This window comes from Hordeum vulgare, chromosome 6H (genome assembly GCF_904849725.1).
Source record: "Hordeum vulgare subsp. vulgare chromosome 6H, MorexV3_pseudomolecules_assembly, whole genome shotgun sequence".
In the NCBI taxonomy this organism is placed as follows: Eukaryota; Viridiplantae; Streptophyta; class Magnoliopsida; order Poales; family Poaceae; genus Hordeum; species Hordeum vulgare.
In genome coordinates, this window is record NC_058523.1 from 24,534,694 (window position 1) to 24,556,294 (window position 21,601).

Consider the following 21,601-nt stretch of genomic DNA (forward strand, 5'->3'; position numbering starts at 1 on the left):
AAAAAATGTGTACACATGAGAGAATAAAAAGAAATGTGAGACACATCGAAGGAGAAGAGGAGGAGAAAGAGGAAAGACAGCCCCGAGAGGCAATAGCGCCTAAAAATCTGGCGGCGCGGATGCGGAACCAGACCCACCAAACCACCCCCGTCCCCCGCACGCCGGGGCCCCACCCGTCATACCCACCACTCGCCGGGGCGCGGCCCCACCTGTCATCCGCCCCACGAGGCGCTCCTCATCCCCACGCGCGCCGCGCCACGTGGCGGCACGGGACGGCCCCGCTGCGCTTCCTTGCCTTGCCTTGCTCTCCTCCTCTCTATTAAACAGACGAACCAATCCTCCGCCTCCTCCCCTGCTCTCGCCATCGCCCGCACGCCCGCAGAACCCTGCCCAATCCCTCGCTCGCTCGCTCGCTCGCCGAGATCCATGGCGGCCGCGGCGGCGGGGGGCGTGCCGGCGCGGGAGGAGGAGGGGTTCGGCGAGCGAGAGCTCGAGGTGGCCGCCATTCTCGCCGACCTGCCGTCCATCGTGCGGGCCTGCAACCGCCGGCGCCGGCAGCAGCAGAAGCAGGACGCGCGGCCGGAGATCCCCTCGTGGGGCCGGCGCCGGCCGCGGAGGGCCCCCGCGGCCCCGCCGGCCGAGAAGCCGCCCGCCGCGGCGGCCGATGATGACGGCGGCAGGAGCGAGGGCGTCGCCAGCCCGGACACCCCGCTCGCCTTCCCCGAGGACGGCGAGCACGACGAGGCCACCGAGGCCGCCGCCGCGGAGGACGCCGCCGCCAAGGCCTGCGCGCAGGACAAGGTGAGCCGCCGGGCCGCGAGATCTGCTCCCGCGCCCGCCCATCCCTCCGCCAATCCCTTCCGCCTCGATTCCGATTTCTTCCTCCTCGCTGACGCCTCCCGATTTCTTTGCTCAGTGGGCGCGGGAGCAGCGCGGCGTGGTGGCGAGCTTGTCCCACGACAACGCCCATCTCCTAAAGGTTCGTTCGTGACGACCCCCCCGCCTTTTCTTTCTCCCCCTCCGAGCTGTCGCTTTTCCGTCGAATTACGTGCGGAATCATTGTCGATCCCGTCACGCGCCCCGCTCTGCTCTGCCCCCCCATGGATTGGAGGAATTGGCAGATTAGCTCCGGCTCCGCCGATTCGTTTCGACATAGAGCACCTCGATTTAGTTCTTCAGCCGCCTTTGATCGGGAATCGGTGGTGCTGTTTCTCCTAACACTGTGGTGAATCGCGCAGCAAATCGAGGACTTCAGGGCCCGGCTGCAGACCTCGCGGAGCACCAACGACAGCCTCAAGCAGATTCACCAGAGCAAGGTGATGACTGATGAGCTCTCTTCTCCCCCATGTTTCCTCCCCCCGAATCTCTGCTCGATCCGGTTCGTTGTTGCAGCGCAGTGATTTACTATGAGTTTGCGGTGCAATCTCTCGCTGGTCCGGAGAGCAGTGGACGGACTCCTCCCGGATTCAATCCGCCATTGACCACGCCAAGTTCTTTCCTGTTTTCCGCGGCTTCCTGGATTGGACGGATTGGGGGGGGCCTCGTGTCGCTCGCTAACCGCATTGCGCGAACTCGGCAAGCGAGGCTAACGCGGTCGCCACGTGTCTCTCTTTTGCAGCACAAGAAGCGTCACCGGCCGGAGGAGGAGGAGGAGGAGCGGCGGAGATGGAGGCCGCAGTCGCGCGCCGCCGACCGGCCGGCGCTGGACCTCAACGAGCCGGCGGAGGCCGACGCCGAGGACAGCAGGCCGCCGCAAACTGCCGCCGCTCCGGCGGCGGCGCAGTGGGTCCACCGAGGGCCTCACCAGCAGCAGCAGCAGCTGATGCAGATGCAGCACAAGGCGGCGCGGCGGCGGCGGCAGGAGATCCGGCGGGCCAAGGCCGCGGCGGGCAGGACGCGGCGGCAAAGATAAGGATAGGGCGCGGCGGCGCGGGGCGGGGCGGGGGCCACAGCGATGGCCAGCGCAAAGCCGAGATTTTTTTTCGGTTGAGGCGTGCTGGCAGGCAGCGCTGCCCCCGTGCTGGATCGAGAGCCCGGCGCCATTTTGGCCGGATTGGAATTTTGCGAGGTGGGATTTTCCATGGACGAGCTCAGCTGCGCCAGTGGTAGGATACTAGGAGTATGGTGGTAGAACTCCAGTGAAGCTAAGTTGTATCATCTGTTGGCAATTAGCCAACATTGTTTTTTAAATTAAACAATAAACAATAATAGTAGTATATTATATTACATTCATGAATACCATTATGTATTCATCATGGCGTATATGAGTGGATTATAGTGTGTTCGTTCCTGTTTTAGTACATTTTTTGAAATCGTATTAGGACATGGTTTTTTCTTGACTGATGGGATGTTGGCGCTACATCAGCTTTGGTTAGCAGAATCAGCAGCGTACGGAATTGCTTCACGTACCGGTGTTTCGTGACTGATTTCGAAACCCTTCCGTTGCACCGTTAGATTCGCTTTCCACGTTTGATCCAAGGGTGGTGGCTGAGTGTCGTACGGGTATCGTAATAAAAAAAAAAGTCAGACGTATAGCACTTCTCACCACCAGTTCACCATGAGGAACTGATGTGCCATCGTGTGGTCGGGGCCGTTTTCTTGCCATGCATGGACGGCTTGATTGGTCTGCCGTCAAAAATCGTGTGCAGGGTGTTGTGTGCAGAGCGGCAATTTTTTTTAATGGAGACCATACATCGGACTCATTACACGGGGCATGTGATGCACCTAAGAGCATCTTGCATCTTCGATAGACCAACTTTTGAAACTTCAATAGCAAAAAGCGCTGCTCTAACATACTTCCTTCGTTCTAAAATAATTGTCTCAACTTTATACTAACTCTAGTATAAATTTGTACTAAGCTTAAAACACTTATTTTGGGACGGAGGGAGTATGATCCATATATTAAAAAAAATTACATCACCGCTTCATGAAGATGTAAAATACAATACTTCGTGATGCTACATCTAATGTAAAACCGCGGCTGGCCGTGGAACCACCAACCGCCTGTTCATTTCATTCCCTCCCCCGTCTGCCCCCCCTCCCGCGCCATCCATCGTCGCCATGGCCGAAGCCGACGACCCATCGCCGTTGCCACTGTGGTGAACTCACCCTCCGCGACCGCGTCCATGATGGCGCCCCTCGCCCGCCGGCCCGGATTTGCCGTCCCAGCCGGTAGCCACCGCGTCGGCTGTTACTACGAAGGCACGAGGCGGGGGCAAACAGCCGACGAATCACGGTCGCAACCCAACCGAAAGTGCGGCTTAGCGAGCCAAAATCTCGAAGGCAGCCGTGGCGGCTCGGGCAGACGGTTCGCAGCCACGGCCGGCGCCGTCCTCCAACAGCCAAGGAGTTGTTCCTCGACCTCTGTCGCCGCCACCGTCGTCCGTGGAGGAAGATGTGGCCACGCCGACGGCCACCGCCTCCAACATGTTCAATGATATGTCGCAAAGGTAAAAAATAATAATTTTGCTCGCATTAGTTGTTTCAAATTAAATGTGATGTTGAATGTTTATACGTCCAATTGTAGTCTTGATCATGAAGCTTTCATGCACGCGACAAATGTGGCAAATGATGTTTATGTGTCGCACGAGTATGTGTCACAAGAATATGAAACCCAATATGGTGATGACAATCTTGACATGGACGATGAGAGCTTTGTTGCGAAGGGAAGAAGTGGAAATTATACCAATGCAGAGGATGTGTTGATATGCACCGCATGGCAGAAAGTCTCTGAAGATGCATCCGCTGGAAGTGACCAAACGGTAAACACCTGTTGGCAACACATCAAGGATTACTTCGATGAGCGCAACACAAGTGGTCACTTCCGTTCGAGCGACTCTCTTCACCGACGTTGGTCCACCATCAACGTCGAATGCCAAAAGTGGGCCGGTTGCTTGTCAAATGTTGCTCACATGAACCCCAAGTGGTTGCGGTGATGGTGACTTGGTAAATATTTCCTCTTCGTGCGTGCGTTCTCAAATATTGGATTGTTCCACATTTTGATGATGACGTGTTGGTTGTTTTATTGTAGAAAATGATTGTGCAATGATTGTTTCGAGAGAGGAACATGAAAAGCGAGAAGAAGAAGAAGAAAGGAAAAGCTTTCACTTTTCATCATTGCTACAAAGAGCTCAAGGATGACGAGAAGTGGAAAACTAGAGAGACTTTTGATGCTTCGAAGAAGAAGAGTGTGGTGATTGAGGGTGAAGAAGATGTCGCCGGCGAGGAGAGAAGGAGCCCCACCCCTCACTCCGCGACAAAATCTTATAGGCCAGATGGAAATAAGAAAGTGAAGGGAGCCAAGGCCGGAGACAATGATCTCAAGGAAGGATTTGATGCCATTGTCATGGTGAGGAAAGAGTATGCCGAAGAAAAAAGAATGTTGAAGCTCAAGGAAATAGAGGGGAGGAGTGAGTACCAGCGGTGGAGGGCGGCGATTGAGGAGAAGAGGGCGACGGCCGAGGAGAGGTTGGAGGCGGCCGAGGAGAGAAGGTGGACCTAGAGGAGAAAAAGGCCGTGTCCGAGGAGATGAAGATGGTTGAGGAGAAGGCACTCAAGTTTATGTTTATGGACACATATACTCTTCATCCCAAGGCAAAGGCCTATTTCGAACTTTGTCGCGATGAAATGCTCATGAAGAAGCAAATGCTCATGAGGCAAATGATGATGGGAGGAGGCATGGGAGCTGCCATGGGAGGAGGCATGAGACGAGGCATGGGAGGTGCCATGGGAGGTTCCATGGATGTCTACATGAACATGATGGGAGGTGCCATGAATGGTGCATTTGGCAGAAACTTGGGAGGTGGCTTCGGTGGCAACATTGAAGGTGGCTTTGGTGGCACGGGAGGTGGCTTCGGAGGCAACATGACCAGCATGGGAGGTGGCTTTGGCGACAACATGGTGGGTGGCTTCGGACGTGGCTATGACGGCAACATGAGTAGCGTTGGAGGTGGCTTCGTCAGCAAAATGACCGGCATGGGAGGCAATGAAGGTGCTTCCGGTGGTGCTCCTGGCAATGAGACTTCACCGCTTCACAACGTCGACAAAGAAGCTGGTGATGATGATCGTATCATGGTTCACAACGCCGGTGGTGTTGATGACCCGCATGAATGAAATTCATGTGCATTTTAATTTGTAGGGCGAATTTTTTTGATTGGAACGATGCACTTTTGGTAGAGGGATTTCAAACTATGATGATGATGATGCAATTTTGTTAGGGATTTGAAACTATGATGATGAGGTGAAAGTGCGTTATATCGACTAGAGGGGGGGGGGGTGAATAGGAGATTTTTAGAATTTCATCACTGAGGAAATTCCTTTTGAGGAAATTCCTCACTGATGACTAACTTACAGCGTAAACAGTAAAGGATCAGAAATGCAAAGTTTCACAACATCAGTTTTTCGGAGTGAGGAATGTGAAAACAGATTGCACTGTGAGCAGGCACGCAGAATACAGATGACGATTAACTGACGTGAATAAATTGGGGTTGAGGAAATTCAGAGAAAGTCTTCAGCAAATTCTTCAAACAGCAGCAGTGAAAGTCATCAACACATAATACGAGGAAAGTAAGGAGTTGAGGAATTAGAACCCGTTTCTCAGTGAAGACAATCGTTGATGACCCAGTTCCAACTGCTGTGACAGTCGTACATCTGGTTTGGAGCGGCTTGGTATTGAAACCAAAGAACACACAGTCCCGGGACACACAGTCCCTACCGTGTTCTCCTTGGTCTAAGAACACACAGTCCTCGCCCAACACTCGTGGTAAGTCTTCAGGGCAGACTTCCAAACCCTCCCAAACTTGGTCACCCGGCGATCCACAATTGACTGCTGGAAAGCTATAGACCATGACGCCTAACCGTCTGGAGGATGCACAGTCCTCCAAGGTAAAAGGCTTCAGTCCCACACAGAAACAACTTCTTCAGTGATGCTCAATCACTAGGTTTGGTTTGTGGTTTCGGTGTATGGTGTATTTCCTCACTGATGAATTACTCTCGAAGACTCTAAGGAATTGGGTTGCTCTTATGACAAGTGTCAGTTTTTAACGGAGCAGCCAACCAGCTAATGGTTGTGGGGGTGGCTATTTATTGCCAGGGAGCATCCCGACATGATTTGACACTAATGCCCTTAAATAATATGACCGTTGGAGTGGATAAGACCAATGACTTGGCGTGTGTATCGAAACAGTCGGAACCCTTAAATGTGAGAGTCCTCATGTCACTCGTATTCCTCACTTGAGGCTTTTGATAGGATTAGGCTTGGGTTGAGCATCATGATGAAATTCATTCCAAAGTGTAACTTCGACCCCCTTTAACAGTACGGTGTTCCTATTACTCAAATGCGAAGAAAATAAAACAGAAAGAGTAAATCTTCATGCTTCAAATTCTTCAAAGTGATTTTCTTCAGGACACACCGAATTCCTCAATTTCAGCATCTTCATGAGGAATATCAATTTCATCGCAGATTCCTCGCGATTCATTTCTTCAGCTTCAGACCAATTTCTTCAACCGAAGATATATATTTTTAGGGGTCGATATTCTTCAAATATCTCAAACTCCTCAATGACTTATAGATCCTGTGTACACTCATAAACACATTAGATACTTAACCTATAAGTCTTCAAACCACCAAAATCACTAAGGGGCACTAGATGCACTTACATGAGGCACTTTAATTTGGAATTTTAAGTGATATTTCAATGCAAAACCACGGCTGTACAATGGCTGAACAGTAGCCGCGTGGCGGGCGGCCTGTTTTACATCTTCGTTTTGGACCGTTTGTTGGAGTTGCTCTTTTACATCTCTGTTTTGGACCATCTATTGAAGTTGCACCTTTCGAAGATGTAAAAAGCACTTTTTGATGCTCCAAATTTTTATGTCACCAATTTAAAGCACCAAAATATACGTCATCTACTGGAGATGCTCTAAGACTCGTAGATAGTTTTAGAAGTTGCACAAAAAGATACCAGAAATATGACAGGGATACACAACAACTTTTTCTTTTTTTGCGGGGAGATACACAAGAACCACAAAGCATCTACAACTGGACCCTTCATACCTGTCTCAAACGCCCGGACAAGTTGTCCGATCATTGGCCGGTCACGAAAAGTGGACCCAGCTGAACGCCTCAAACAAGCCTCAAATGCCCGCTGACCGGCACCCCTCATATCCAGTCGAAACATGGAGCTGATATGAGGGTGTCTCTGCACACCCGTGACGTCCGCCTGACGATGAGGTCCCATGCAAACTCTCTCGGTAACCCGTCGGTTCGTCGGGCACGTAGACCATTGTCGCGGTATGAGCTCGGGAGCCATTTTAGCCGCTCTTGTTATAGAGGTGGTATATATTAAAAAAAGAATATTTGTCTTCTTAAACTGTTTAAAATTTTCAAGAAGTATTCAGTGTGTGTTTAGAAAATGTTCATCATACAGTAAAAGTTTGTGCGGCACTTTAAAAATATTCACCATCTATTTGTAAACATATATTTAGTGCCTATTTATTAAACGTTCAAAAACATAGCAATTTGTGCGCCGTCTATAGAAATGTTCTTCACCCGGTATTAAAAAATGTTCATATTTTTTCACAATTGTTCGTGATTCATAGAAAATTTATGTAGAAAAATATTTCAAATGTTCTCAAAAAGGTGCTCATGTGTGTTTTTCATTCAAATATGTTCCGCGCTTGAAAAAACATTATGTGTGTAATGAGGAAAATGTTCATACATATTAAAATAAGTGTCCTGATATTTACCACACGTGTGAAATATAAGACATCTGCCTACACATCATGTGTGGCATACGCAGGAGGCAACCCATACGGGTAATATATTAGCGAACATTAGAACTGACCACGCGTATGGATGCACCTACTTCATGCTATACGCCCAACAAGTACTATTCATTTCCATCCTGTGCGTGTGGCACGAATCAAATTTGTCCACACGTCCTCGCGCAACAATGTTAGTTACCCGCGGAATGACACTTTAGTTACACGTGAAATGGCATCTTTAGTTATCCGGGATGACAAATGTAGTTATAAAAGCATGACAACTTTTTCTGTTTTGATTAACTATAGTTACCCGCTGGATGATATTTTAGTTATCCGGAGATAATTGCCATGTGTGTTTATCTAGTTGTCACGTGTGGTCCAACCATCCTTGCCATAATTATAATTGTCATGTGTGTTTACCTGATTGCCATGTACGCGGAACTACAGTTGCCATCTAGCAACGAATTATAGTTGACATGTGTGTTTACCTAGTTGCAATGTACTCGCAACTGAGGTTGCCATCTAACAACGTACGTGGGTCGTGTGGGCGAAGAACAGTTTGCCTACACGTGTGTGGACTAGATAGTGACTGTGTGGACAGAAACTGGTTCACCCACATAACGCGGCTGGCAATCGCGCACCGCGGGTCGTGTGGACTGTTACGATTAATTATATATTGTAATTAAGGGGAATCTCCCCTTGCCCATCCTACATGCACCCGCATGAGCGTGTCACTTGCAACCGTTGTGTCTTCCTCGAACCGACGCATCCTCTCGGATCGTCGATTGCAGTTTTGTGCACATCATTGAAACAAATATTCAACTTTTCTCAACACGTTATCACGCACGTAGACAACCAGCAAGAGCAAATAGCAACAGAGAAAGAGAGAAGGGAAGGAGTGCTCGCCATCGGTGAGATGTGAGGCCTTGTCACATTTTTCCTTCGCCTCATCCGCGAGGACGGTCGCCACTACCGCCTCATTGCCCGTCGCCGCCATGGAGTGGGTGGACTCCGGCGCTTCCCTCGCCGGATGCAAGCCATCCGCCGCTTCGGACGTGATACCGCTGGACGCAGTCACCACGCCGCTGAACGTGGCCACCGCGCCGCTGGACGCGCCCACCGTGGTGCTCCTCGCGCTCGTGTTGTACGCCGTTGGGGTTCGACACATGGCTGGTGGCCGGCCCGAGCGCCCCTGCGGTGCACGGGGCTGCAGCCGTGGCCACCCCGCCCCCGGGTCTCCACCCCCACCACCTCCTCCATCGGCGTATTGGCTTGCGTCGTCGACGCCCACGCTGGTAGCCGAAACCGCCGGCCCGAGCCATGCCCCCGGGCTACGTGTCTGTCGTCATGCGCAACTTCGTGGACGAAGAGGCTGCTCTCGGCTTCGTCTAAGCTCCCACCCGCGCCTCCGACGTCATACGCCTCGGAGTTGGCATAGAAGGCGCCGATGTTGACGCCAACGCCCCGTCGCCGCAGCTCGAGAACGCAAGCTCGAGCAGTCACATAGAGCGGCGCTTCGGCCGCCTCTTCAGGCGGGCCGTCGATGCCCTCGACCATCGTCCCGGCTGCCGCGCCGGTTCTCGGGTGCCAGAGTCCCTCGGCCTCGCCCCGCCCCGCTGCATGTTGACCGTCGGATGCCTATCGTCATCGTCTCTTCGGAGGAGGACGAGACCTCGTCGGAGGCCAGCGGTGATGCGTGGGTGCGGCGGCCCTCTCTTCCAGTCACTCCTCCCGTCGGCCCTCTACTCCCGTCGTTTCCTCGAGCGGAGGTGGGGATCAAGAGGTGGCTAGATCAGGTCTCTGACCTTATGCACCCTCTCCCCTATCCCTCTCTTATGCGGTGGAGTATGGGCCGATTGGAGGTGGGGCGGCCGAGGCCTAGCCGGCTGGTTATCTGTGTCTGCTCGGCTGTGGGCTGGCCCGATCTGTTTTTCATTTTTTCTGTTTTAGTTAATGTTACTACTAATTATTGTATTAGTGCAATGTTAGACTATATCTAGTATTGTTTAGTAACTAGTTTGACTATTTACATTTTGTCTAGTTCTAGATTTATTCTAGATTATGACTTATGTAGTTAATAGTATGTTTATATTACGCAATGGCTTGATAATATAAAAAGAAGTACCGGATTTCATCCGGGAAGTATGACATGTTCCATGTGTTACCACATATTTCTTGAACATGTTTTTGCAATCGAGGTCAGCTTCTCTCCTGTGTCAAACTTGCAATTTTTTGAATATTTTCTCCCTTATTTTTTTGGAACCACAAGGTAATGAGTAAGGATCTACTACTCATTTGCAGACTATCCTTTTTTACTGTGAGGTCTACGCTTTGTCAATCTCGACAAGCGATTACCTTCAACGTGTATTCCTTATATCAAAATTTTAGCATACACAAGGTAATGGCCATGCAACCCATTACTGTGAGATCTAAGTGATATTCAATGTGTTATGTTCACACAGTTGAGGTTGAGAATTTTTCAAGTTTTCACTTGACTATCAAATTTTTGCATTATAATTACACAACCATGATGGTTTTTAGTTTACCGTCTGTAAATTAATTATCTCTGGTTGCTCATGTAGGCGAAGATGACTGACAAAGAGTTTGAGGAGCTTGCCCTCAATGGCAACAACTGCCCTACATGGGCTATGGACATCAAGACCAGTCTTGCGTCTCATGGGATAACACGTGCAATCCAGCCCCTCGAGATTCCTCTCCTGGCTGGAGCCCCGCCGCTGACAGAACAACTGAATTATGCTACCTTATTCATCATAAGGCACTGATACATCCATTTTGCATCATGCTTTCATGTTAATATTTATCGCTTTATGGACTGTTATTATACTATGTGGTACCATACTTATGCCTTTTCTCTCTTATTTTGCAAGGTTTATTTGAAGAGGGAGAATACCGGCAGCTGGAATTCTGGACTGGAAAAGGAGCGAGTCTGAGTCCTCTATTCTGTGCAATTCCAAATGCCCTAAAAATCAACGTGGAATTTTCTGGGAATATATAAAAAATATTGGGCGAAAGAAGTGCCAGAGGGGAGCTGCCAGGGGCCCACAAGCCTGGTGGCCGCGGCCTACCCCCCTGGCCGCGGCTACAGGGCTTGTGGGCACTCTGGTGGCCCACTGGCCCCCCTCTTCTGCTATATGAAGGGTTTCGTTCGGAAAAAAATTAGGGCGGAGCTTTTTCGAGGAGGCGCCGCCATCACGAGGCGGAACTTGAGCAGAACCAATCTAGAGCTCCGGCAGGACGATCCTGCCGGGGAAACTTCCCTCCCGGAGGGGGAAATCGTCGCCATCGTCATCACCAACACTCCTCTCATCGGAGGGGACTCGTCTCCATCAACATCTTCATCAGCACCATCTCATCTCCAAACCCTAGTTCATCACTTGTAACCAATCTCCGTCTCGCGACTCCGATTGGTACTTGTAAGGTTGCTAGTAGTGTTGATTACTCTTTGTAGTTGATGCTAGTTGGATTACTTGGTGGAAGAGTTTATGTTCAGATCCTTGATGTTACTCATTACACCTCTGATCATGATTATGATTATGCTTTGTGAGTAGTTATTTTTGTTCCTGAGGACATGAGATAAGTCATGCTAATAATAGTCATGTGAATTTGGTATTCGTTCGGTATTTTGATATGTTGTATGTTGTTTTTCCTCTAGTGGTGTTATGTGAACGTCGACTACATAACTGTAACGACCAAGATGCGGTCCTTTCCGATCTGGGTATCGAGGCCCCGAATTGGAAAGGAGCGCATCTAAGCGTCTCGCAAACAAGGTTTCACAACACATACATAATAATAACAGATAGACAATCAGGGGTTCAATTGCCTTCTCATAAATATATCAGAGTACATCACGCATACAATCAAAGTAGTTCCGCTACGGACTACAAAACAAGGGAAATGGCTATGCTACCCTGCCTGCTGGCCCACGATCACGACCACGCCTCAATCTTCTAGATAGTTCACGTACAGGCGGTCGGTCTCCTCGTCGTACTGCCACACCAGCTGCGTGCCATCGGGATCACCTGTCTCTGGGGTACCTGAACCTGTTGGTGTTGTGAAGGAATCTGTGAGCCACGGAGACTCAGCAATCTAAGACCTTGGTGCCAGAACTAGTCAAGTTATTAGGTTGGATAGGGTAGAGTGTTTAAGTTTGCAACATCCTAAGCTTGATGTGGTGGCTAACTTACGTAGAAAATTTATGAAGGTGGTCTATACTAGCGGTCGATGATACTGATCACTAAGTGATCCTGAACACCTACCTACGTCATACATAACCCCATCGTGTTCCCGATCGAAGAGAGATCTTCGAGGGGACAGTCACGGTTACGCACTCACTTGGCAATTTTATTAGCTTATGTTTAAGTTATCTAATACCGGATGTTAACAAAATATTCCAAAGTTGCCACATAACCGCGGGCACGGCTTTCCGAAAGATTAAACCCTGCAGGGGTGCTCCAACTAATCCATCACAAACGTACACAGGCCGCAAAGTAATCCTCTATCACGAATCTCGCGATCTCGTCGGGATCTTTAGAGGAAAACCTCAACTCTAGGGAGAACCAAAGCTTCACCGAGATTCCTATACGCAAGATATATCGCTAAGGTAAGGCAAGACTAGCAGGACCTCCCGACGTGTCGACGACCCTGATAAGAGCCGCGTATCTCAGTCTCAGGACGCGCCGGATAAGCGAAGCGTACAATGGCCAGAGAAATCTCCCGAGTTGCCCCGGGATGGCCCCACACGGTGCTCTAGTTTGGACCAACACTCATGAGGAGCACTGGCCCGGGTTGTTGATTAAATTCCTCGGGTAGGCCATTCCCTATGCAGATTATTATTAAGTGATTAACAAATTAACACCAATGTTGGGTCCTGCCGGACAAGCCTTAGCACTGCGCGATTTATCAAGGGGGTCCCCATAACAACCCCGAACGTGTTAGCAACGATCAATATGGAATCAAACACCGGTAGCCGGTAACTATGGCGACAATAACGGAACAAAGCACCCGGCAAAAGGCTAGGCCTTCCGTTATTTACCAAGTATATAGGTGCGTTAATTAAATAACAAAATTTAAGATAATGATATCAAGCTCATGTTGTCACATGAGTCAAAGCACCTGCATCTAGCAATGCTAACATTAGTAGATGAGCAAAGCCTACTTAGCCATTCAAGTTTGCTAGGAAGGGATCAGTGTTTGGGTTCATGGCATATCAAGAGGCAATATTTCAGTGGTAGGCAGTGAGCATATGACAAAGGAAACGTAATCTAGCATAACAAGTCTAGAGATGGAATCAAGGTCATATCATCTTGCCTGTGATATCCTCAGCTTGGAATGGTTCTTGTTCGTCGTGCACGTACTCTCCTGAATCCAAGTATTCGTTCTCCGATCCCGGTGCTACCCAACATAAGAATAACATCCAATGAACAATAGCACCTCAAGATGCAACAAGCACATGATGCATGAGATCAATATGAGCATGCATCACTATTTCTATCACTAGCACAAGCATAAGGAGTGAATACATGTTCCTGGACAGAACTGCATCCTAAGCTACTTTGACATGCATGATAATGAGATTATCAGATGCGTCTCGTGAAAATGATGCAAAACCATATAAATACCTTTACAATCGGAGCTATGGATCAACGGGAATCAACGAAACAAGATATGAAGCCCTACGTGTCAAAATCATCACCACACACTCAAATGGCACAACTCTGGTATTTCCAGGTTGCCAAGACATAAAACAAACCAACATGGATGGGGTGGAGCAAAGAATAACACCACATCATCAACTAAGCACTCACAAACATCAAAATGACAAAACTACACAATCTGCCATAAACTGCATCATAGCTCTTTGTGAGCTACATGCAAAGCACCTACAGCCACCCAAACATGACAAATAAGATATGTGGCTGTAGCTATCCAAGAATACTACAAGCAAAAGCAAGAATCACACAAAAAGATATTAAACACAGAAAGATACAAGGCTGTAAACTTGCCCAAAAACATCAGTTTTCAGGGACTTAGTGAAAATTCCAGATTCTCCCTTTCTGTCTATGCTCTGAAGCATTTTGACTGCAGCCAAAACAATACCTACATGACTCCAAATGAAATGAAATTTTATAAGGAGCTAGACAAACATATCAGGTACAACTTTTGAGTTGAAAGCTAAGGCTAGATCACAACACATTCACCTGCACAACCTCATCAACATGAGAAGAAAATATAAGCAGATTCTCAGACTTAGTGAAAAAATCTCAGATTTTCACTAATCTGGAATTTCAGCCACATGCCTACTTTGAGTGGGAATAACTTGCACCTATGGAATCCTAATCATGAGATGAAACCAACATGGGGTAGAGGGGGTCACCCTCTACTAGCACAACCAAGAAGCAATCCTTTGTGCTCAACAAATCACATGGAACCAAGCTCTAAACATAGAAGAAAATGAAAATATGGTATCTCCAGAAATTATCCCAATGGCAAAACAGAGTTCACCAATGGATTCTTTGGGAGATTCTACCCCAAAATCATATATAATATGTGGGCACTTACTTGGAACAAGTGACCACAAATTAAGAAGGAAGAAGCTACTCCAAATCATGTATAGAGAATAGAGCAACATTTCATGTGACTATCACTAGAACAACTACTACATAGTTATGCTCATGTGTACAAAGACAATAGTGACTTGATGGTTTAAACCCCATGTTTGTGTCATGCACAACAACATCACAAGCACTACTTTCACTAGATCACCCCCCCCCCCCACACACACATCATGCCCTCTCTCATATGAACATGAGGAGGTGCACAAGTGTTACCAATGAGACTGTTTCACCACACACACATATCATCACCACAACCTCATCAAAAGCGCTTAATCCCATAACAACATGAGGGGATCTACTATGCAAGAAATCATGGAACATCACATACATACACTCCTACTAAGTACCACATAACCACAAGTCATATATTGTGTGCACCACTTACACACATATCTTCATACCTACACCATCATCATCACTCACAACTCCTATGCACACAAGCTAGCTGCAATTACACCACCAACACATACTAGCAAGAACACATACACACACACATCACTTATGCCACATACACACATATAAGACCTACAACTCCAATGCATTTGCAGGGAGGAACAAAATAAATGCTCTCCTTTTTATGCCTATTATTTAGGCACAAGAAGTAGCAAATATGACAAGAAAAATAAATAGGAAAGAAAACAAAAAAAATAAGTGGCAGGCCTGGGATTCGAACCCAGGGCCTCCTAGAATCAACCACACAGCCAGCTCCACCCTGCTACTGTCATGGCTTCGACAGAACAGAGGGGTTCTAGCAATACAAGGCTTCTCCTGCGTCTACTGTGTTAAAAAAAAGAGCAAATAGGATTCTAACCCAGGGCCTCCTAGAATCAACCACAGAGCCAGCTGCACCCTGCTACTGTCATGGCTTCGACAGAATAGAGGGGTTCTAGCAATACAAGGCTTCTCCTGCGTCTACTGTGTTAAAAAAAACAAGAGCAAATAAAAGGCGGTTTGAGGGGAGTCGAACCCTGGATCTGCTGATCCAACAACAGACAGGGCACCACTCTGCTACTGCCCATGGGCTCGATAGAGAGGTGATGACTAGCAGGATTACTACTGCACTACTGCAGAAACTGTGCAACAAATACAATCAAAAAAGGGGGTGCTTCGGTGGGGATCGAACCCTGTATCTCCAACATACAACACACGCACTCGAACCACTGCGCTATGACCCGATTACTGACAGGGTAGAGCACGCATGCAAGGAATGCTAGCAGGAGTCCCTGCTCTGCCTACAGAGGCTGCCGGCGACAGGGAGGTCGCCGGGGATGCCTTGCTGCTGTTGGTGCGTTGCCCGCGCCAGGCAGGTTGGCCAACGCCTCGCCCTGCTAACAACTGCTGCTGCTCTACCGGCTGTTGGGTAACGTAGCATAAATTCAAAATTTTCCTACGCATATTCAGATCTTCCTATGGAGAGACCAGCAACGAGAGAGGGGTAAGAGCATCTTCATACCTTTGAAGATCACTAAGCGGAAGCGTTGCTAGAACGCGGTTGATGGAGTCGTACTCGCAGCGATTCCGATCTAGTGCCGAACAACGACACCTCCGCGTTCAACACACGTGCAGCCCGGTGACGTCTCCCACGCCTTGATCCAGCAAGGAGGAGGGAGAGGTTGGGGAAGAACTCCAGCAACACGATGGCGTGGTGTCGATGGAGAGACGAGGTCTCCCGGCAGGGCTTCGCCAAGCACCGGCAGAGAGGAGGAGGGAGAGGAGCGGGGCTGCACCGAGAGAGAGAAAAAAACTGTGTGTCTCAATGGCCAAAAGTGCCCGATATATATAGGGGGAGGGGAGAGGGGTTGCCACCCCTAGGTTTCCCACCCTAGGGGGTGCGGCAGCCCCCCCAGATGGGAGGTGCGGCGGCCAGAAGGGGGAGGAGGGGGTGGCGCACCATCTGGTGGGCCTTAGGCCCACCTGGCCTAGGGTTTGCCCCCCCTTTTCTCTCCCTTGCGCTATGGGCTGAGTGGGGAGGCGCACCAGCCCACCTAGGGGCTGGTTCTCACCCCCACTTGGCCCACCTTATCTCCCGGGTCGTTGCCCCCCTTCGGTGGTCCCCTGGGGCCACCTCCGGTGGTCCCGGTGGTCCCGGTACGTTACCGGTGATGCCCGAAACACTTCCGGTATCCGAAACCATCCGTCCTATATATATCAATATTTACCTCCAGACCATTCCGGAGCTCCTCGTGACGTCCGGGATCTCATCCGGGACTCCGAACAACTTTTGGTAACCTCGTATAACAATTCCCTATAACCCTAGCGTCATCGAACCTGAAGTGTGTAGACCCTACGGGTTCGGGAGACAGGCAGACATGACCGAGACATCTCTCTGGCCAATAACCATCAGCAGGGTCTGGATACCCATGGTGGCTCCCACTTGCTCCACGATGATCTCATTGGATGAACCACGATGTCAAGGATTCAATCAATCCCGTATACGATTCCCTTTGTCTGTCGGTATAGAACTTGCCCGAGATTCGATCGTCGGTATACCTATACCTTGTTCAATCTCGTTACCGGTAAGTCTCTTTACTCGTTCCGTAGCACGTCATCATGTGACCAACTCCTTAGTCACATTGAGCTCATGATGATGTTCTACCGAGTGGGCCCAGAGATACCTCTCCGTCTCACGGAGTGACAAATCCCGATCTCGATTCGTGCCAACCCAACAGACACTTTCGGAGGTACCCGTAGTGCACCTTTATAGTCACCCAGTTACGTTGTGACGTTTGATACACCCAAAGCAACCCTACGGTATCCGGGAGTTGCACAATCTCACGGTCGAAGGAAAAGATACTTGACATTAGAAAAGCATTAGCATACGAACAATACGATCTAGTGCTAGGCTTAGGATTGGGTCTTGTCCATCACATCATTCTCCCAATGATGTGATCCCGTTATCAATGACATCTAATGCCCATGATCAGGAAACCATGATCATCTATTGACTAACGAGCTAGCCAACTAGAGGCTTGCTAGGGACACATTGTGATCTATTTATTCACACATGTATTACTGTTTCGTGTTAATACAATTATAGCATGAACAATAGACGATTATCATAAACAAGGAAATATGATAATAACCATTTTATTATTGTCTCTAGGGCATATTTCCAACAGTCTCCCACTTGCACTAGAGTCAATAATCTAGTTACATTGTGATGTATCGAACACCCATAGCATTATGGTGTTGATCATGTTTTGCTCGTGGAAGAGGTTTAGTCAACGGGTCTGCAATATTCAGATCTGTGTGTACTTTACAAATATCTATCACTCCACTTTGGACATGGTCTTGGATGGAGTTGTAGCGACGCTTGATGTGCTCCGTCTTTCGGTGAAACCTGGGCTCCTTGGCTATGGCAATGGCTCCAGTGTTATCAGAGAAGAGTGTCATAGGACCCGACGCGCTCGGAACCACTCCAAGGTCGGTGATGAGCTCCTTCATCCAAATTCCTTCATGAGCCGCTTCTGAAGCAGCTATGTACTCCGCTTCACATGTAGATGCTGCCACGACTTCTTGCTTGCTGCTGCACCAGCTCACTGCCCCACCATTCAACACATATACGTATCCGGTCTGTGACTTAGAGTCATCCGGATCTGTGTCGAAGCTAGCGTCGACGTAACCCTTTACGACCAGCTCTTCGTCACCTCCATAAACGAGAAACATTTCCTTAGTCCTTTTCAGGTACTTAAGGATATTCTTGACCGCTGTCCAGTGTTCCGTACCGGGATCACTTTGGTACCTCCGTACCAAACTTATGGCAAGGTTTATATCAGGTCTGGTACACAGCATGGCATACATTAGAGAGCCCACGGCTGAAGCGTAGGGGACATAACTCATCTTCTCTCTATCTGCTGCCATGGTCGGCGACTGAGTCTTACTCAATCTCATACCTTGCAAAACTGGCAAGAACCCTTTCTTTGAGTTTTCCATATTGAACTTCTTCAATATCTTGTCAAGGTATGTACTTTGCGAAAGACCTATGAGGCATCTCAATCTATCTCTATAGATCTTGATGCCTAATATGTATGCAGCTTCTCCTAGGTCCTTCATTGAAAAACTCTTGTTCAAATATGCCTTTATGCTCTCCAACATCTCTATATTATTCCCCATCAATAATATGTCATCCACATATAGTATGAGGAAAGCTACAGAGCTCCCACTCACTTTCTTGTACAGACAGGCTTCTCCGTAAACCTGTATGAACCCAAACGCTTTAATCACCTCATTAAAGCGAATGTTCCAACTCCGAGATGCTTGCACCAGCCCATAGATGGAACGCTGGAGCTTGCACACTTTGTTAGCACCCTTAGGGTCGACAAAACCTTCTGGTTGCATCATATACAACTCTTCCTTAAGGTTCCCGTTAAGGAACGCTGTTTTGATGTCCATTTGCCAAATTTCATAATCATAAAAGGCGGCAATTGCTAACATGATTCGGACTGATTTCAGCTTCGCTACGGGAGAGAAAGTCTCTTCGTAGTCAACTCCTTGAATTTGTCGAAAACCCTTTGCGACAAGTCGAGCTTTGTAAACGGTTACATTACCGTTTGCATCAGTCTTCTTCTTGAAGATCCATTTATTTTCTATGGCTCGCCGGTCATCGGGCAAGTCCACCAAAGTCCATACTTTGTTCTCATACATGGATCCTATCTCGGATTTCATGGCCTCAAGCCATTTGTTGGAATCCGGGCCCACCATCGCTTCTTCATAGTTCGAAGGTTCACCGTTGTCTAACAACATGATTTCCATCACAGGGTTGCCGTACCACTCTGGTGCGGAGCGTGCCCTTGTGGACCTTCACGGTTCAGTAGTAACTTGATCTGAAGCTTCATGATCATCATCATTAACTTCCTCTTCAGTCGGTGTAGGCGCCACAGGAACAACTTCCCGCGCTGCGCTACTTTCCTGTTCGAGAGGGGGTGTAATTACCTCATCAAGTTCTACCTTCCTCCCACTTACTTCTTTCGAGAGAAACTCTTTCTCTAGAAAGGATCCGTTCTTGGCAACAATGGTTTTACCTTCGGATCTAAGATAGAAGGTATACCCAATAGTTTCCTTAGGGTATCCTATGAATACGCATTTCTCCGCTTTGGGTTCGAGCTTTTCTGGTTGAAGTTTCTTCACATAAGCATCGCAGCCCCAAACTTTAAGAAACGACAACTTAGGTTTCTTGCCAAACCATAGTTCATACGGTGTCGTCTCAACGGATTTAGACGGTGCCCTATTTAAAGTGAATGCTGCAGTTTCTAATGCGTATCCCCAAAATGATAGCGGTAAGTCGGTGAGAGACATCATAGATCGTACCATATCTAATAAAGTGCGATTATGACGTTCAGACACTCCGTTGCGCTGCAGTGTGCCAGGCGGCGTCAGTTGTGAAACGATTCCACACTTCCTTAGGTGTGTGCCAAACTCGTGACTCAAATATTCTCCTCCACGATCAGATCGTAGACATTTAATTTTTCTGTCACGTTGATTCTCAACCTCACTCTGAAATTCCTTGAACCTTTCAAACGTCTCAGATTTGTGCTTCATCAAGTAGATATACCCATACCTACTCAAATCATCGGTGAGAGTGAGAACATAACGATAACCACCGCGAGCTTCAATGTTCATTGGACCACACACATCAGTATGTATTATTTCCAATAAGTCGGTTGCTCTCTCCATTATTCCTGAGAATGGAGTCTTAGTCATCTTGCCCATGAGGCACGGTTCGCATGTGTCAAATGATTCAAAGTCAAGAGACTCTAATAGTCCATCAGTATGGAGCTTCTTCATGCGCTTAACGCCGATATGACCAAGGCGGCAGTGCCACAAGTATGTGGGACTATCATTATCAACTTTGCATCTTTTGGTACTCACACTATGAATGTGTGTAACATCACGATCGAGATTCATCAAGAATAAACCATTCACCAGCGGAGCATGACCATAAAACATATCACTCATATAAATAGAACAACCATTATTCTCTGACTTAAATGAGTAGCCGTCTCGCATTAAGCAAGACCCTGATACAATGTTCATGCTTAAAGCTGGTACTAAATAACAATTATTAAGGTTTAAAACTAATCCCGACGGTAGATGTAGAGGTAGCGTGCCGACGGCGATCACATCGACCTTTGAACCATTCCCGACGCGCATCGTCACCTCGTCCTTGGCTAGTCTCCGCTTATTCCGCAGTTCCTGCTTTGAGTTACAAATGTGAGCAACAACACCGGTATCAAATACCCAGGAGCTACTACGAGCGCTGGTAAGGTACACATCAATAACATGTATATCACATATACCTTTAACGTTGCCGGCCTTCTTGTCCGCTAAGTATTTGGGGCAGTTCCGCTTCCAGTGACCCTTTCCCTTGCAATAGAAGCACTCAATCTCGGGCTTGGGTCCGTTCTTTTTCTTCTTCCTGGCATCTGGCTTACCGGGCGCGGCAATAGCTTTGCTGTCTTTCTTGAAGTTCTTCTTACCCTTTCCTTTCTTGAAACTAGTGGTCTTGTTGACCATCAACACTTGATGCTCTTTCTTGATTTCTACTTCTGCAGATTTGAGCATCGAGTACAACTCGGGAATGGTCTTCTCCATCCCTTGCATGTTGTAATTAAGCACAAAGCCTTTGTAGCTTGGTGGGAGAGACTGGAGGATTCTGTCAATTATAGCATCATCCGGAAGCTCGACTCCAAGTGAAGTCAGACGACCGTGTAACCCAGACATTTTGAGTATGTGCTCACTGACAGAACTGTTCTCCTCCATCTTACAGCTAAAGAACTTGTCGGAGACTTCATATCTCTCGACACGGGCATGAGCTTGAAAAACTAGCTTCAGCTCCTGGAACATCTCATATGCTCCGTGTTGCTCAAAACGCCTTTGGAGCCCCGTTTCTAAACTGTATAACATGCCACACCTGACCAGAGAGTAGTCATCACTCCGCGTTTGCCAGACGTTCAGAATGTCCTGGGCTGCTGCGGGAGCGGGAGGGTCACCTAGCGGCGCATTAAGGACATAAGCCTTTTTAGCTGCTTCAAGGATGAGCTTCAAGTTGTGAACCCAGTCCGCATAGTTGCTACCATCATCTTTCAGCTTGTTTTTCTCTAGGAATGCGTTGAAATTGAGGTTGACGTTGGACATCTACAATATTTATAAAGACAACTTTTAGACTAAGTTCATGACAATTAAGTTCATTTAATCAAATTAAG

At 48.2% G+C, this 21,601-nt stretch overlaps 1 protein-coding gene across 1 annotated transcript; it reads left to right on the forward strand.

The window, feature by feature from the left end:
- The first annotated feature begins 332 nt into the window (after positions 1-332).
- Positions 333-2,262, forward strand: LOC123401675. The gene is made up of 4 exons (XM_045095523.1): positions 333-801; positions 917-979; positions 1,239-1,316; positions 1,619-2,262. Exons 1-4 carry the CDS (start codon positions 427-429, stop codon positions 1,910-1,912), a joined length of 810 nt encoding a protein of 269 aa, XP_044951458.1. The 5' UTR covers positions 333-426; the 3' UTR covers positions 1,913-2,262.
- The last annotated feature ends 19,339 nt before the right edge of the window (positions 2,263-21,601 follow it).

Coding starts and splice junctions, on each gene's coding strand:
- LOC123401675 (XM_045095523.1), top strand. CDS start 427: ATGGCGGCCGCGGCGGCGGGGGGCGTGCCGGCGCGGGAGGAGGAGGGG. Junction 802..916: donor AGGCCTGCGCGCAGGACAAG/GTGAGCCGCCGG, acceptor TTCTTTGCTCAG/TGGGCGCGGGAGCAGCGCGG. Junction 1,317..1,618: donor AGCAGATTCACCAGAGCAAG/GTGATGACTGAT, acceptor TCTCTTTTGCAG/CACAAGAAGCGTCACCGGCC.